The 17,166-nt window shown below is 46.3% G+C and overlaps 1 protein-coding gene and 2 non-coding genes across 3 annotated transcripts in view; 2 read left to right on the plus strand and 1 right to left on the minus strand.

Moving 5' to 3' along the window:
* The window catches only part of ARMH1 (armadillo like helical domain containing 1), a 52,264-nt gene that overhangs the window by 23,259 nt on the left and 11,839 nt on the right, over positions 1–17,166 (minus strand). The window contains exon 5 of the mRNA XM_036755460.1: positions 17,017–17,101. Coding sequence (XP_036611355.1) covers positions 17,017–17,101 — 85 coding nt within the window. The remainder of the gene's footprint in view (positions 1–17,016; positions 17,102–17,166) is intronic.
* LOC118849390 lies at positions 853–969 on the plus strand. The gene has a single exon (XR_005010431.1). It is a non-coding gene; the product is annotated as a U5 spliceosomal RNA (small nuclear RNA).
* Positions 3,481–3,597, plus strand: LOC118849384. The gene has a single exon (XR_005010425.1). It is a non-coding gene; the product is annotated as a U5 spliceosomal RNA (small nuclear RNA).

Consider the following 17,166-nt stretch of genomic DNA (forward strand, 5'->3'; position numbering starts at 1 on the left):
TGAAGTTGCTCTGGTTTGGCCGGTTCTTACTAAAGCTCCGAGGACCTCGGTTTGCGGACGTTCGTGGGCCCCGAATCCTTTTCAGAACCACCCCTTCTTCTTACAGCCCTTAAGACGCGCTGTTCCCCTCTCTCAACTCGGTATTTTAGAGCCGAGGCAAAGGACGCTAAGTGAGCGGCTCAGGGGATTCCAGCTTGGAAATGTCTGCGGTGGGCTCGCCGACCCCAGAGCTCAACGCCTCCCGGCCACCCAAGGCGTTCTCTGAGTATGTGGAAGAACGCATCCGAGGCCCGGGAGGGAGAGAGGGGGAAGGGTGTTTGGTGAGGGCCGGTATGAACGTGACCAGCGCTGCCTGGGGTTTTCGGGCTGTGTTCTGTTCCTAGTGGCAAAAAGGCCAGGTGCGTTCTCCAGGTGGGGCCAGGGTTTCGTACGCAATTCGCCTCTTCTCGGGGCCTCAGTTTCCTCGTCTGTGAAATGGGGCGATAGTAGTTCAGCTGCATCTCCAGATCAGATCCTGGACTGGCTGCCTCCCGACCCCGGAGCTCTGGTCCGGGACGCACCCAAGGTGGGGAGGAAGGGAAAGTTGGCTAGTGCAGCTTTGCATACCCACAAGGCTGTGCGCCACAGCACGAACTCTCCCGGGGAGAGCACCCCCTTTCCCTGACTTTCCCATCCTTCTCCCTCCGACTCAAGGACCTTTGGGATTGTATTTGGGGGGCCCACAATCTTTGTCGATCCGGGCTGCTCCCCGAAGAGTTCCGGAAGGGAGAGAAGGTCCCGGGACAGCATTGGTCACCGTCCGCTAAAGCTGTGGTGTTGTTGGTGGGCTGGGCGAGGCGGGAGTTTTGAAGTATGCTCTGGTTTCTCTTCAGATCGAATAAATCTTTCGCCTTTTACTAAGGATTTCCGTGGAGAGGAGCAACTATGAGTTGTTAGCCAATTTTTTTAAGGCCTCACTACGTTGGGGCTACTGTCTTTGTTGAAAAAAAGAAAAGAGAGGATGGTTTTGAAGCTTACGAGTACTGCGTTTTCAACTGTTCTGTTTCTGTTTTTTTCAATGGTGTTTTCTATTTGCGGGAAGGCAGTTTTGGAGTGAAGACTTGTATTCTACTTGTAGATAATACCTATAATTGTCTTTTCTGGTTTTTCCTGACTTATGTTCTCTGTCGTGTTTTTGCAGAGAACCAATCTTCTTTACTTATTACATCTTGGAAGATACCTCCATTCCTTCAGAGAGCTCTCCTAGTTCCTTGACCCAGTTTTTCTATGGCTTGGACTCACTTTCTCCCCCATTCTGGTTCCCTTTCTCTGGATGGTCCCTAGCACCGACCAGGGCAGAGAACATCAGACTCTACTTAAAACAAGTCAAGTGGAAGTGACTCGGTTTCCTGGCATGGCGCTGATTGACTGTCCAGGTTTCACAGGCATTGACAACGAGGTCAGTACAATGGCTCTATGTAGACCTTTAGTTTGGTAGGCAGCCTAATACTACCTTTGGCATCAAGCTCATCATCTGTGTGGACATCCCTAGAAAGTATAATGCCAATGTGAGGAAATTTATCCCAGCATTCAGAATTTCTCCATTTGCTGTAACTAATGGTCTCACATACGGATAGTATGGTGCTAGCTGGTGGTGAACCTGTTTTCTTGGTGTTGTTAGGCCAAAGTTAGCACAAGCAGCACAGAATTGATACATACTGTGTTTCATCTCTGCCTCATAGGCTTCATTGAGTGCACAGTCATCACTGAACAGAAAACCATGCACCAACTCTCCCTCCACTTTAGCCTTGGCTTGTAGCCTTTTCAAATTAAGTAGTTTACCATCAGTGCAGTAGCTGACTGACCCTGTTTTTGTCCTTGTTCAGGGCAAGTGACAGCAATGCTGAAAACATAATAAAAAGCAAGGGGGCAAGCACATAGCCCTGCTTCACTCCATTGGTGATGTACAATACTAATGAGCGTCTCTGGGTGACCAACTTTTGCCACAATTTTCCACAAGCTCTCATGACCGACAGCTTCAAAGGCCTTAGTCAGATTGAGGAACGTTGTGTACAGACCTCTGTTCTGCTCCTGGCATTTCTCCTGGAGTTGTCAGGCAGTAAACACCATATAGATTATTCCTTGGCCCTTGGCCCTTTCTGGAGCCACACTGCCCCAGGTGGTGGGGCAGCCTATTAAGGACAACTCTGGAAAGAATCTTGCCAGCAAAGACCAAGAGGAAGAGGGATATCCCCCCTACCCCGTGATTGTCATAGGATAATCGATTTCTTCACCTTTATGGGATGGACAATGGAGGCATCCTTGATCTTTTGGGGGATAACCATGTCTTGCCATATAATCTACAAGATTTTAGTCAGCTTTTACATGAGCGATGGACCCCCTGCCGTGTAAACTTCTCAGCTGGAACAGAATAAGCACCAGGTGCTTTGCCCCAGGAGAGGTGCCTAATGGCATTCAAAGCCTCTCTTCCAGTTGGAAGTTTGGCTAGAGAGGGATTGACTTCAACCCGGAAGTATATTGTCAATGGCTTCAGCATTGGTTGATGACAGTCTGTTGAGAACACTATGGAAGTGTTCAGCCCACCTCTCCAGGATCACCACCTAATCATCACTAATCAATGTGTCTCCATCAGTACTGGTTTTTGGCCCATAAATAGCCTTCAGGGCATCATAAAAGCGCTTTGGATTGTTACTATCAGCATAAAACTAAATTTCACCTGCCTTCTTACTGAGCCAAGAATCCTGGATCTCTCTAAACTGCATTCTTAGAGATGGAGTTAAACATTGCATTCTCAGAGATGTAAGAAATATCCTGCTGGTAGGCTCTGTAGAGGTTCTAGTTTTTCATTTAGCAGCTTCTGAATTTTCCCATCACTTTCATCAAACCAATCCTGATGTTTGTGAATGTTCTGGCTGGGATAAGTAAATGTGGTGCTGTCTACTGAATCTCTGAAAGCTGGCCACTCCTTTTCTGCCCCACTGTTGCCAGCCATGTGTTGGCTCAGCTTTCCCGTCAAGCTAGCAACACACTGTTCCCACTCTACTCTCCTGACATTGTCTTCTGGTAGTCATCTTGCCTCTGAGCTGCCACTTTTGTTCCCCTCTTCCCGGGGCCCTCAGTTTCTTTGTCTGTGAGATGGGAATCTTTAGGTCTGATTCTGGACTAGCTGCCTCCTGACTTGGGAGACGCCCAAGGTGTGGAGGAGGGGAAAGTTGGTTAGTGCTGCTTTGCATACCCATAAGACCGTGCACCACGAAGACAACTCTCCCGGGGAGAGCACCCCTCTCCTTGACTTTTTCATCGTCCTCCCTCCAACGAAGGGACGTTGGGGGTATATGTTTTTGGGAGGCGAGTCTTTGTCAGGCCGAACTGTTCCCTGAGAAGTCCCGGAAGGGAGGGAAGCACCTGGGACAGCATCGGTCACCGTCAGCTAAAGCCAGGGTGTTGGTAGTGGGCTGGGCTGGGCGGGAAGCTCAGAGTATACTCTGGTTTCTCTTCAGATCGAATAAATCTTTCGCCTTTTACTAAAGATTTCCGTGGAGAGGAACAACCAAGAGTTCTTAGCCAATTTTTTTAAGGCCTCATTAAGTTGAGGCTCTTGTCTTTGTTAACAAAAGAAAGGCTATGTTTAGTTTTTGCGTAGGTTGGTTTATTTTCTGAAGTTTTATGAGGTTCTAGTTTTTCATTTAACATTTTCTGAATTTCCTCCTCATTTTCATTAAACCAGCTTGATCTTTGTGAACGTACTGGCCGGGATAAGTAAGTGTGGTGTTGTCTACGGAATCTCTGAGAGCTGACTATTCCGTTTTTGCTCCACCGTTGCCAACCATGTGTTGGCTCAGCCAAGTTAGCAACACACTTTTCCAGCTCTGATCTGTTGACGTTAAGTCTTCTGGTAGTCAATCTTGCCTTTGAACCACCACTTTTGCTGAATGAGAATATTTAGCTTGGAGAGGATGAATCTATGATCAGTCCAGCACCACACAGAGTCTTCCTCGATCTTCTGTCTGTCTGTTCTCCTTTGTGACAGATGATTAATTAGCTCTCTACTTTATTCCAATCAGCATTAATCAGTTTGATGTGATTCCACAGAGGTAGTGATTATAAATTCTGTTTATTAGGCCTTAGAGCTGTGAGCTGCAGATTAATCATAGGAAGCTAACTAGAGGACCTCCACCCTTGCTTTTCCTTGTTATGGTGGCCAAGCCCAGCATGTTGGAGGTGACTGAATTACGTGGAAAGCCCCTCCCCCCTCAGCCCAGCTATTTTTGTTGCCCCTCCGTCCTTCATCATCCCTCTATTGTCCAAGGTGGGGAAATGACCATGAGCACTTGACCGACAAGTGGCTCTGTTTGCTGGCCTGGGCCTTTTGCTAGGCCTTTCTACTGGCCTATCAGATCATGTTTTTATTAGCCTAGCCCATAGGTCTGCTCATTAGCTCAGTAGGACCTCCTGAAAGGTCAAGATAGGTCTGTCAAGGTCTGCTCATCGGCTTGTTTGTCAACCAGTAGGATTCTTTATTTTGTGCAGACCGTCCTGGAGGATCAAGGCCAAAATCTGTCACCCAATAAGGCTCTATAGTTTATTTTGACTCTTTTGTATCATCTTGGTATCAAGTGCTATCAAACTAAGACCTTATAGGAAGGGGGCATCTCAGGTCCACTTCATTAAGGGGGGCCATGGACCCTTTAACAAAGCGCTATTGGCTCAGAGCTCTGCTTCTTTTTATTGTAGATCGGGCAATTTTGGACCCAACACCTTATAATAATATAGTCTATTAAATGCCAGTGTTTGCTCCGAGGGTGCATCCATGAAGTTTTATTGTGTTTAGGTAAATGGAAGCCGCTGTTGATAATGAGAAGATCATGAGATGCACAAGCCTTTAGTAGTTGATTGACTGCAGCTGTTTCTGACTCCATTCCTCCCAAGGACTCCCTGCCATGTCTGATAGATAGTCTGATAGTCCTACTCTTGAGCACTAAAGTCACCTAGAATTATAAGTTTGTCCTCACTTGGCACACTGATGATGAGCACCTCCAAGTCTTCTAAAATTTTTTTTTGACCTCATCAGGATTTGGCATGGAGGGAATGTGCGCACTGATGATGGTGGCGTGTACTTTCCTGCAAGTGGTAATTGCATCGTCACGAGCCTGCCATTCATTCCTTTTGGCAGGCACACAAGCTTGTGGACTAGATTAGTTTTGATTGCAAAACCTTCACCAGCTTCACAGCGCTTTGCAATATGTTTCTCTTTTAGGTCGACTGGATTTTGTGTTGCCCTTAAGCGTGTGAACATTACGTGTACTAATAATGAGGGGAATCATCTTTGCAAAAGTTTTTGTACCTGTTTTTGTGTTTCATTCACAGAATGGAATTCCTACGTGCTATGGTAAGCTGGCCAGGGTTAGGTGAAGCAGACAATTTTTAGTGCACCTTTTTCTAGCCCCTTCCTCACACTAAGAGGTGAGCAATGCAGTCCTTAAAAAAGGCTGCTCAAGGTGGATTTCAGAAAAACCTGGAAAGACTTACATGAATTGATGAGGAGTAAAGTGAGCAGAACCAGGAGAACATTGTACGCAGTAACATAGTAACACAGTAACAATAACATTATGCGATGATTAACTATAGACCTAGCTCTTCTCAGCAACCCAATGATCCAAGACGGTTCCAAAAAACTCATGGTGGAAAATTCGATCCGTGTCCCAAGAACTATGGAGTCTGAATGCAGATTGAAGCAGATTATTTTCATTTTCTTTGTTTGTTTGTTTTTTGTGGCTTTCCCCTTTTGTTCTGTTTCTTCTTTCACAACATGACTAATGTAGAAATATGTTTCCATGATTGCGCATGTATAACCTATATCAATTGCTTGCTGTCTTGGGGAGGGGGATGAGAGGGAAGGAGGGAGAAAAAATTTGGAACTCAAAATCTTATAAAAATAAATGTCGAAAACTATCTTTACATGTAATTGGAAAAAATTAAGTACTATTTACCAAAAAAAAAAAAAAAAGAGGCTGCTTGGTCACCCAGGGCTGCTGTATTTCCCTGTTGCATCAGCCCAGTGAGATGACCCTATGACCTGGGCTATCTGTGTGCAGGGTTGTGACTACAGCTCCCAGTGTATCCACACCTGCTGCTTTGTCACTTGCCTGATACCACAGGACTTTGAGGTAGATAACAATGGTAAAATGGTATGGGTGATATCTTTTGATTTAAGTTATAAGTGAGGCAGAGTTGTGGGAATTCATTGGCTTTACTCTCTCTTCCAGAGTCATTGGAGTTCAGTAACAAGACAAAAGTCAAGACATCTGGTGATGATCTGGGACGCAGTGGATGGCCTTGGCGTCTTCAATGTCTAATCAAGCTCTAAGCGCTCCACAGCTCCTGTTTCACCTGCCTTCATGGCCCATTGGTACGAATTGTTCACATCTGCCCATTCCATTAGGGGAAGTCTTCACATGCTCAGGGTAGACACTCCCCTAATTCCCTGATCAGTTTGAGGCCTGTCAATTACCCTCAGTCTGGTTTAGTGCATCAGCCAAAATGGTTTACTGACGTGTGGTCACTGGGCATGGAAGTGTGGTCACTTCTTGGAGCCACAGGTGAATCAGGTGGACATCAAAGATAGAAAGTAGCCCTTAAAATGGTTTGGCAAGCACTCACACTAGAAATACTAGTCCTTCCTGAACATACCCTATACCTCTATATGCAGAGATACATACATATATAACATACAAATATACATATGTGTATATATGTGTGTATATGCATATACAGGTGTGTCTATATATACGCATCTCTCTTCTATATGTGTGTGTGTGTGTGTGTGTGTGTGTGTGTGTGTGTGTGTGTGTGTATGGCTTTCAGATGTTTCTAATGGGATAAACTGACCTTGAGTATATTTTAGTAATAAGTTTAAAAAGTCCGGATTAACGATTTTACATATAGAATTGCATTAATACTTGTAAAGAAATGTTAAGTTTGTATTTTGAAGCATCTGTGTGATAATATTAAGGGACAGAATGGCTCATATTCAAAATCAGACCCTCTTTCTTCAGCCTGTTGACGACAGCGTCCCTATCAGGTACAGGGTTTGAGTAAAGATAGAAATAGCAAGTGGTATGTAGAACTGAACTTCTCTGAAGTTTCAAGTGTATTGTCGGTTCCTAATTTGTCATTCTCCTTATAGCTCTGTTGTTAATAGGGTTAGAATCATAAGGTTTGAGTTAGTTTTCACCACATGAACATCACTGGAAAAGCAAATTTAGGAGGTTGTACTAAATTGTATTGCGTCTCATTACTGGCAGGTTTTAGCAGAATTACCCAGGAATCTCTGCAACGGGCTTAGAACCAGAGAAGCACATAAACTAGAAAGAAGCCCCTTCAGAGCTGCCATGAGAAAGGAGGTCTATTCTAGAATGTCTGAGGAAAGGTGTTTGCAGGACTAGACAGCTACTTGGAATATGTGGGATCCGAGCTGGAATGTGCTGATTAAATGGACATTGGGAGTGGGTTACCAACTTGCAAGACTTGTTTTATTTAATATTGATGATCATCATTGTATCACGTCAGCTTTTTGTTTCATGTTTGCTGAGTTTTCTCGGTGATATGTAATCTCCCCTCTCAAATTAGTACATGGTGAGCACCCTCTAAGTATTTTAATCTGTCACCTGATTACATTTTATCCATAGAGCCTATTTAACAAGGTTTGTTTCCTTCCTAGGGAAGCTAGATGGCGCCATAGTGCACAGAGCGCTGGGCCAGGAGTCAGGAAGACTCTTCTGGGTTCAAATGTGGCCTCAGACACTTACTAGCTGTGTGACCCTGGGCAAGTCATTTCACCTTTTTTGCCTCAGTTTCTTCATCTGTAAAATGAGCTGGAGAAGGAAACGGCAAACCACTCCAATATCTTTGCCAAGAAGTCCCCAAATGAGGCCATGGAAAGTCAGACACAACTGAAAAATGACTCAATAACCCTAGTTTCCTCAAAGAATAGAGGAAATTATGACTCTGCTTAATTAAGTTTAACTTTTATGTCATTGAAGGAAGCGTGGGATTATGCTTCTTTGTGATACTCATGGCCACGGCACACTTGTTTCCTGTTGAAAATTTAAGTCCCCCAGTTTACAGCCACTAATGTTTAGGCAGATTGATTTGGCAGGAACAGCAGAGATTAGGATGACGCTGGTGAGCGTAGAGGAACTCTATAGATCCCGTTGTGGTGCTGCACCTTGAGCATGGTTTGCACCAAACGGGAGATTGCACAAAGCCAGCCATCGGGACAGAGTCAGCCTGAGTGATCCCCATGTTTTCCTCGCTCAACGTCAGCTAGTCTGCAGGAGAGGGGTGGGGGTGGGGGCCTCATTAGCCGCAGCCTACTCCCTCATTTGACTAATCCCATCTCCCAATGATGCTGTAATGGAAGGAGCTAAGCAGACACTAATCCTACCTCCTCACTGAAAGATCTTACCCTCATGTGTGAACAGCTTTTAACTTCGTCTAATAAAAAAGGTGCATCTAGAAGTTGGAATTCTGCTGTTGGCCCCAGTACAACTACTCGAATCCTTGGGGTGCCAATAAATTCCTTTTGTCTTGTTTCCTGAATTTGCCTTTAATTGCAGGGTGAGGCCCAAACCAGGATTTCCTTTTAACCACAGCCAGAAGGCTGGTGTCACTGGATCCCAGAGTAGGATTTGGGCAGAAAGGTGTAAGAAGACTGGAAAGATAGGAAGGAAAGAACCAGGTGATGAAAGGCTTTAAATGCCAGAGGACTTTATATTGGATCTTGGTGTTAAGAGGGAACCACTGGTGTGCACTGATGGGGGCAAGGAGGTATGTGTCAACTTGTCAGACCTACATTGTAGAAAAGTCACCCTGGCCAGAGAGGGAAGGTGTAGCTGGGAGACACTTGGAGCAAGAACAATGAAGAGATTTGATAATTAAGAGTCAAGATAAAGAGAAGGTTTGGAAAAGCTTTTGTGGAAGTGAGATAAGGAATCAATCAGGGAGGAATAAAAGGACTGCCTTGCTGCAGTGAGGGCCCGGTAGAGGTTGGATGACATGAAGTTGTAATATGTCTAACATGCATGGTTTGAGTCTTCCAGCCCCAGCAGGAGGTAAGTAGAGGAGGTGGACGGTGGGAGTAAACTGTGGCTGAGATTTGCCAAGAGAGGTGGACAATAGGACCAAGGGGTGAGGGATTTGAGAGCAGAGGGCAGTGACGGGTTGAAGCAGCTAACTGTGGGAGCAAGACTGGAAAAGGAGAAAAGCAGTCAGCACTAATGGCCTGAGAAAGTACTGAGATGATTGGACGTCCCCGGTGGGATGGTCTGCAGGCCATGGTGGCCCAAGGCTCCTGAGTCCACGCTCCAGGGCACGGCTTCTGGATCAGAGCTGCTCAGGTGGGTGGTCAGTCAGTCAGGGAGGCACCAATAAGCCTGGACCCTGGCAGAGACTATCCAGACAAGGAGAGGGGCAGGAGAAAGGGCTATTAGGGACGGAGGTAGAGGCTGCCTGCTGGGTGGGCCTGGGGAGACTGAGTGACTTGCCCAAATTCACATAAATGACAGAACTGATTCAAACGCAGGCCCTCTCATTGTGGACCATTCCCCATGGTTTCTCTTGGTTCCTTTTATTTTTTTTTTAAATTCTGAATTTAACAAACCATATAAAACATAGACAAAGCCACGCTCAAAAAGGGGGGCTGCCCATGAAACTGCGGGTCTCTATGATGTACTGTTTGCTTTTCTTTTAAAATCCACGTGGCCCAGCTTCTGCCCATACCTGTGGCAGGTTTTCTGAGGGACAGCCCTAGGACTTTCTTGCTTTCTAAGTGGAGACTGGAACGACTCACGATTGGCTGAGAGCCGACACTTAGGTGAGATTGTGAGAGGACCTGGGAGAGGGTAGGGGAGGAGGTGTGTGCGGTCAGGAGAGGCAAGTGTGCTGTCTTCAGGGGATCCCAGAGCCGCCGATGGGTAGAGGAAACGGCATCTCCTCCCTGCCCCCCCCCCCCCATTGGAAAAGACCCTCATGTTGGGAAAGATAGAAGGCAAAAGGAAAAGTGGATGGCAGAGGATGAGATTGCCAGATAGTATTATGGAAACAATGCTTGGCCAGACTGGGAGACAGTGGAGGAGAGAAGGATCTGGCATGCTTCGGTCCATGGGGTCACAAAGAATTGGACATGACTGAACTACTGAATAACAACAAACATCATTTGCAACCTCTGAGACTAAGGAGAACATATTTCCCTTCCTCTTCCTTTGAGCGCAGTCAGATTTTTTGTCTCCCTCTCACCTTTGAGTCTGTTCTGATGTGTAGAACTTCCCTGACTTCTGTTTACTATCTGCTTGGGTGAATGGGTTTACTCCCTATTTACAATTCAGGATAGTCTTTTGTTTAACCAGCATTTGATGGGGGGGTTGGGGGGGGGCGGAGCTAAGCTGCTGGTATTAGGTTAACTAGGTTAACTACTACCTTTCTCTTGAGAGGATTAGGGAAATGCCTTTTTTTTTTTTTAAATCTTTTGCCCTCATAGACTTTCAACTATTTGACCTCCCTGGCTTCCTTTAAGTCCCAACTAAAATCCCACTTTCTGTAGGAAGCCTCCCCCAACCCCTCTTAATTCCAGCACCTTCCCTCTGTTAGTTATTTCCTATTTATCCTATATAATTTGCCTTGTATGTATTTGTTCGTATGTTGTCTTGTGTATTCCAGTGTAAGCTACTTGAGGCCAGGGACTGTCTTTTGCCTCTTTTTGTCTCTCCGGTGCTTGGCACAGAGCAGATACTTAATAACTGTTTATTGATTGACTGGTGGTGAGGTATGACTCTAGCCTAATATCCCTTTTGGAGACAGGCTAGGGAAAGATCAAGCTCCCAGACACAGGCCTGCTCCTGCTCCTCTCAGAGGCAGAAATCAGTCTCCTGTAGGGAGATCAGACACTTGTGCTGTTCAGGAATTGGGCCGCCTTTCAACATCTGGTTCCACTTTCAAAGCTGTCCTACTTGTCTATTCTTCCTTTTGTTCTTCTTTGGGTATTTTTTTTTAAAGGCATTTCAATGACTTTCTCTTTCTCTCTCCCTCCTTTTCTCTATCCCCATTCCATTTCTCCCTCCCACCCCACCCCCAAATTAGAAAAAGAAGAAAAACGAAACCTGAAACCCTGGGAACAAATATGCATATTCAGGCAAAATAAATTCCCACATTAACTGGCTATGCCCAAGAATGCCTGTCTCATCCTGCAATGTGAAACTGTCACTTCAGAAATATTAATTGTTCATGAGTAGGCTGAGTCAGTATCATACAAATGACAACACGACAACTTAAGTTACTTATTCAGTGCCATACCAATCAAACTACCAAAAGATTACTTATAGAAAAATATTTATACTTACAGAAGAATTCTAACAAAGCTATTTCCCTCCTTCCCCCTCTTTCTGTCTCTCCTCTCTCTCTCTCTCTCTCTCTCTCTCTCTCTCTCTCCCCCCCTCCCTCTCCCTGTTCCTGTGTCCCTATCCCTCTCCCTCCCTCCCTTCCTTGCCACAACATGCACAGTGTGGACAGCTTACTAGAAGATGGCAGAGCAGAAGCTGTACATGACCCCAAAGAGGTCAAATAGCTGATGGACAGACAGTAAAAGGCAGAAAACCATGGAAGATGCCCAGGAGAGATGACCTGATAGAAAATGGAGATGGGAGGCCCTGCAGAGATGATGAGATGAGGAGATGAAGAGGGGGCCTGCAAGGACCCAGCTCTGCAGCCTCAGAGACCCAAGTCACTGTGCTCTGTGCAGGCCCTGGCCACTTGTGAACCCTCCATCTAGACATTCTCTGGTGACGCGTGTTCTCTTTGTGTGTGCCATCCCAGGCTGGTGGAGTGGGAACGCGTGGCCATGCCTCTTTGCTAGTCACATACATTTTAGCTTTTTAAATGTCCTTTGCTGTGAACTAGTGTGTCCTCTGGGCCAGTAAAAGCAAACACCTTCAGGAGCCCACATGTGAAGGGGGGGTCAGGTTAGTTTACTCGCCACAGGGGAGTCCAAGGGCTCTTTAAGAGAAGCCCAGGGGAGACCCTATCCTCATTACACAGGAAACCAGGTGAGAAACTAGGTCTCAGCAATGTCATTTTCATGGAGGCCCTGAAACTCAGAGCTGGAAGGGCCTTCAGAGAATATCCAGAGCATTTTTTCATATGCCTATAGATAGCTTTAATTCCTTCCTCTGAAAACTGCCTGTTCATATCCTTTGACCATTTCTCAATTGGGGAATGGCTTGTATTCCTATATATTTGGCTCAGTTCCCTGTATATTTTAGAAATGAGGCCTTTATCAGAGATACAAGTTGCAAAGATTTTCTCCCAGTTTTCTGCTTCCCTCCTAGTTTTTGTTGCATTGGCTTTTTTTGTACAAAAACATTTCAATTTGACATAATCAAAATTATCCATTTTGCATTTTGTAATGCTCTCTATCTCTTGTTGGGTCATGAATTCTTTACTTTTCCATATATCTGATAAGTAAACTATTCCTTGCTTTCCCAAATTACTTATAGTATCAGCTTTTACTCCTAAATCATGAACGCATTTTGACTTTATTTTGGTATATGGTGTAAGATATTGGTCTATGCCCAGTTTCTACTCTACCATTTTCCAATTTTCCCAACAGTTTTTGTGAAATAGTGAATTATTAGCCCAGAAGCTGGCCTCTTTGGGTTTATCAAAGAGTAGATTGCTAAACTTGTTGATTTCTCCTACTTGTGTACCTATCCTATTCCACTGATCCACACCCCTGTTTCTTAACCAGTACCAGGCAGTTTTGATGATTGCTGCTCTGTAGTACAGTTTAATATCTGGTATGGCTAGGCCACCTTCTCTAGCATTTCTTTTAATTAATACCCTAGATATTCTAGACCTCTTGTTTTTCCAGATGAATTTTGTTATTATTTTGTCCAGCTCAGTAAAATAATTTTTTGGTAGTTCGATTGGTATGGCACTGAATAGATAAATTTAGGTAAAATTGTCATTTTTATTATATTAGCTCGGCCTAACCGCCTTCAGAGAATATCAAGTTGACCCTGAACCCAGAGCAGGGATAAAAAGGTCCCTGATCCTGACCTCCTGCCTACACTGTCACCAACAAAGAGGAGGGCATTTTAGCTATCATCTTAGGAGACCCTATGCTGGCCTGTTGGTATCTGCTTCAGGAAATGCTTAAGGAAGGAAGAGAGAGAGAAAAGGGCCCTCTCAGCTCTGTAGGAGCCAGGTGGAGTGTCTGTCCTACAGGCATAATATTTGACATGGGATGTGCCCCTTTTTTTTAAATTTCAATCCCACACTGGGAAACAATTCAGGGACACTGAGACTAGACCAAAAATCTCAGTGCAATCCACAGATGGTGCTCTTACATTCCTACCTGGAATGATACCATGGGCTTGCCCCTACACTTCTGAATATTTGGGCCAGAGCTATACCTCCCTCGTGATGCACTTTGGGGTCTGTGATGGCAGAGAGGTTTCAGATGCTCAGAACAATGACACAGTGGGGCTGGGTCGGGAGGGAGGCCAAAAGATGACACTCTCCCCCCCTCCCCCCCCAGAGGCCGGCCCTCAGGATCTGTGCTCAGCCTGGTCCAAGTTAACTTTTTTTTTTTACCTAGGACTTGGATAAAGGCATAGCTGGATAACAGCTCGTCACATTACAGAGGATACGAGCTGGGAAGGATAGAGCTCACACACTGGTGGATAGCATCAGAGTCCCAAAAGATCCAGGCCGGAGCAGTGGGCCAGGCTGAAGAAGATGAAACATTAGAGGGCTAAACGTGAAGTTTCATGTGTGGGCTCGATGCACCTGAGTGCAACCTTCAAGAATTTGAGGGAGGGCTATATCCTAGTTAGAAGTAATGATAATGACAACACATATCTTACAGCTTTTCATTTAGGATCAAATGAGGTGATATTTGTGAAGCACCCAGCACAGTGCCTGGCACATGGTAGGTGCTTAATGTATGCTTATTTCCATTCCCATTCAGGAAGCCATTTCTGATTCCTCTAGTTTTAAAGGGGTCTCTCCCACCCTTTGAAAATTATTGGATGGACTCCACTTTGTTTTCTTGGGCTACTCCCCACATCACCCCAGTAGAATGTAAGCTGAGGGCAGGGACACAGACTTAACTCTTCATGACCTCATTTGGGGTTTTCTTGGAAATGATGGTAGAGTGGTTGGCTTCTCTAACTCATTTGACAGGTGAGGAAATTGAGGCAAACAGGGTTAAGTGACTTGCCCAGGATCCTATGGTTGGTAAGTGTCTGAGGTTAGATGTGAACTCAGGTCCTCCAGACTCCAGGCCCGGTGCTCTGTCCACTGTGCCACCTGGCTGCCCTGAAGCACTTTAATGGCATTGTTGTTTAACCTGAGTCTCACACGATAGGCGTTCCTTGTCTTTATTTTACCGATTAGGGAATGGAGGCCCAGATAGACGGGGCTTGCCCATAGTCACGTAGCTGATGTCAAAGTAGAATTGGAACCCAGGCTTTATTTTTTTTTTTTATTTTTTTTGGGGGGGCAGGGCAATTGGGGTTAAGTGACTTGCCCAAGGTCACACACTGAGTACATGTGTCATGTGTCTGAAGCTGGATTTGAACTCAGGTCCTCCTGACTCCAGGGCCGGTGCTCTACTCACTGAGCCACCTAGCTGTCCCAAGGCTTTATTTTTTAAGTGCCTACTATGTGCCTAGCACAAAGCCAAGAACTGTCTGTATCTTCGGTTTACATTCTACTAAGGATGGGGTGGGGAGAAGCCCAAGGAAACAGAATGAAGTCTGTCCAATAATTTTCAGAGGGAGGCAGAGACCCCTCAAAACCAGAGATCAGAAAAGGTTCCCTGTGGAGGTGACACATCAACTGAGCCCTCGATGAACGAATAGATTCTAGAAGGAGCAGATGGCATTCCAGAGCTGTGCAAAGAGAGGGGAAAGAGATGTGTGTGGGTGGGGGGAGCAGCCAGGTGGCACAGTGGATACAGCCCAGCCCTGGAGTCTGGAAGACCTGAGTTCAAATCCGGCCTCAGACCCTTACCAGCTGTGTGACCCTGGGCAAGATGCTTCATCCTGATTGCCTTCAAAAAATAAAGATGAAAGAGATGTGTCTGGAATAGCATGTAGGCCAGTTGGATTGGACTCTCGAGTGCATGAAAGGGAACAGCATGAGATGAGCCTGGAGAGGCAAGCTGGACCCACGTGATGAAGGTACAGACCTGAGCACACTGTGGCATCCAAGAGGCAATATGGAGCACCTTCTACTTCAGGAAGGAGGAGACCGTGCGCAGAGGGAAGAGACCAGAGGCAGGGAGGCCAGGGAGGCCAGAACTGCAGTGACAGGGCTGAGAGGAGTGGAGAGCAGGGGGCTGGCTTGAGGGATGTGGTAGAAAAGATCTGGCGAGTGCTGGGCATTTGGAGGGAGGCACTGAAGATGCCGCTGCAGTTGTCAAACAGGGAGACCGAGAGGTGGTCATGCCTGAGATGGAAACAGGGAAGTCTGGAGAGAGGCAGGTTTAGGGGAAAAGATGATGAATTCTCTTCTGGACAGTGAAGAGGGCAGGACTAAGGCTGAGGAGGGAATCTTCAGAGAGGCAGCCTGAGGCTTATGGGAGGTCTTCTCCAGGCCATCTCCTGCTTGGTCCTGGCCCCTCCTGGCGTTGCTCTATCTCCTAATTTCACCCCTTCACCCCCCACATCCAATTAGCCTCCAAGTCCTATTAATTCTTACTTCACAGTGTTTCTTTCATTATGTCATCCCCTGCTCAAGAATTTTCAATAGCTCCCTATTACCCAGAGGATAAAGTAAACTCTCCTTACTTGGCAATTTGGAGCCCTTGCAACCCGACCTCCACTTACCTTTGCAGCCACAATCCCTAACTGACTCCTTCCCTCTGAGCTAATTTTGGGTTTGCTAGCCTCTGGATCAGCATCATATCCAGCATTTTAAAAATATATGTTCCCATTGCTATCTTTTGTGTTCCTTTCCTTTTCAAAATACTTTTTTTTTTAATTACCAAGCATTTTTTTCTTCAACTTCCCTCCACCCACTGAAAAAAAGAAAGGAAAAGAAATATAGAGCCCTTGTACCATATGAGTGTAGTCAGGCAAAACAAATTCACACGTTGTCCGTGTCCCCAAATTCAGCATTATACTTTCCCACCTCCCTGCCTTGGCTCACGCCATTGCCCCAACATGAAATGCCCTCCCTTGCCTTACTTTGGCTATTGAAATTTCACTCATCTTTTAAGACCTAGTTCCAATACCACTTCCTTTGTGAAGCCTTCCCTGATTACCAGACTGGACTCGTTCACCCTCCTTTAGCCTCTTGAGCCCTGCCCAGTGTCTATACCTTCTGTGGGGTCCCAGGCAGGGACCTTGTTTCATGCCGGGGCCCTCAGGGGGCCCAGCCCTGCTGGAAGGGATCCATGGTCCAGAGCTAACCCGGGATGTTGGGCTTCTGTAATGGGCTAGGCAGGTGTGGGCTAGACCTCATAGTCAGAGGCTGGTGGAAAGTGGAGGGGAAGGGGTGAGGGAGTGGAGAAGAGCTCTTCCTTGTTCCTGAGGATCCCTGAATGAAGCCAGTCATTGGAGGGTGGGCAGTGACAGGGGTGCCTCTGCCATACCTGGGGACAGGCAGGTGGGGGAGCTAGATCTCCTCTTTCTTGTCCCTCCCTTGGACTTACGTCTCCCTGCTTCAGTTCCTCAGCTGAGCCCTGGGGAGGAGCTGCCCAGGTGCCTGGCTTCCTTCAGGGATCCTTGGGAGCAAGGAAGGGCAGTTCTCCATCCCCGTCCTCCCTCAGGTGCCCCCACACCCCCCTCTACTTGCTGAGTATCCTCAGGTTAGCTCTGAGCAAAGGATGCCTTCCAGCAGGGAGTTCCCAGCCCTTGCTGGCCTCCTTCATCTACCCCTCCAGCCTGCTTTTAGTGACCCCCCCCCCAACCAGACTTCAAGAGGACCCATGGGGGTGGGCAAGTGCCCTCCTACCTTCATACTGGACTTCCAGGTGCATGGTGCGCAGTACTCCCATAAGAAAGTCCACTATGGTGGGGTGCACTGTCCCCACAATGGCCTGAAGGGACAGAGAACAAGGTAAGAGGGGGACCCTTTGGACGCTGATGCATCCCACAGATAGAT

Source organism: Trichosurus vulpecula, chromosome 4, assembly GCF_011100635.1.
Source record: "Trichosurus vulpecula isolate mTriVul1 chromosome 4, mTriVul1.pri, whole genome shotgun sequence".
In the NCBI taxonomy this organism is placed as follows: Eukaryota; Metazoa; Chordata; class Mammalia; order Diprotodontia; family Phalangeridae; genus Trichosurus; species Trichosurus vulpecula.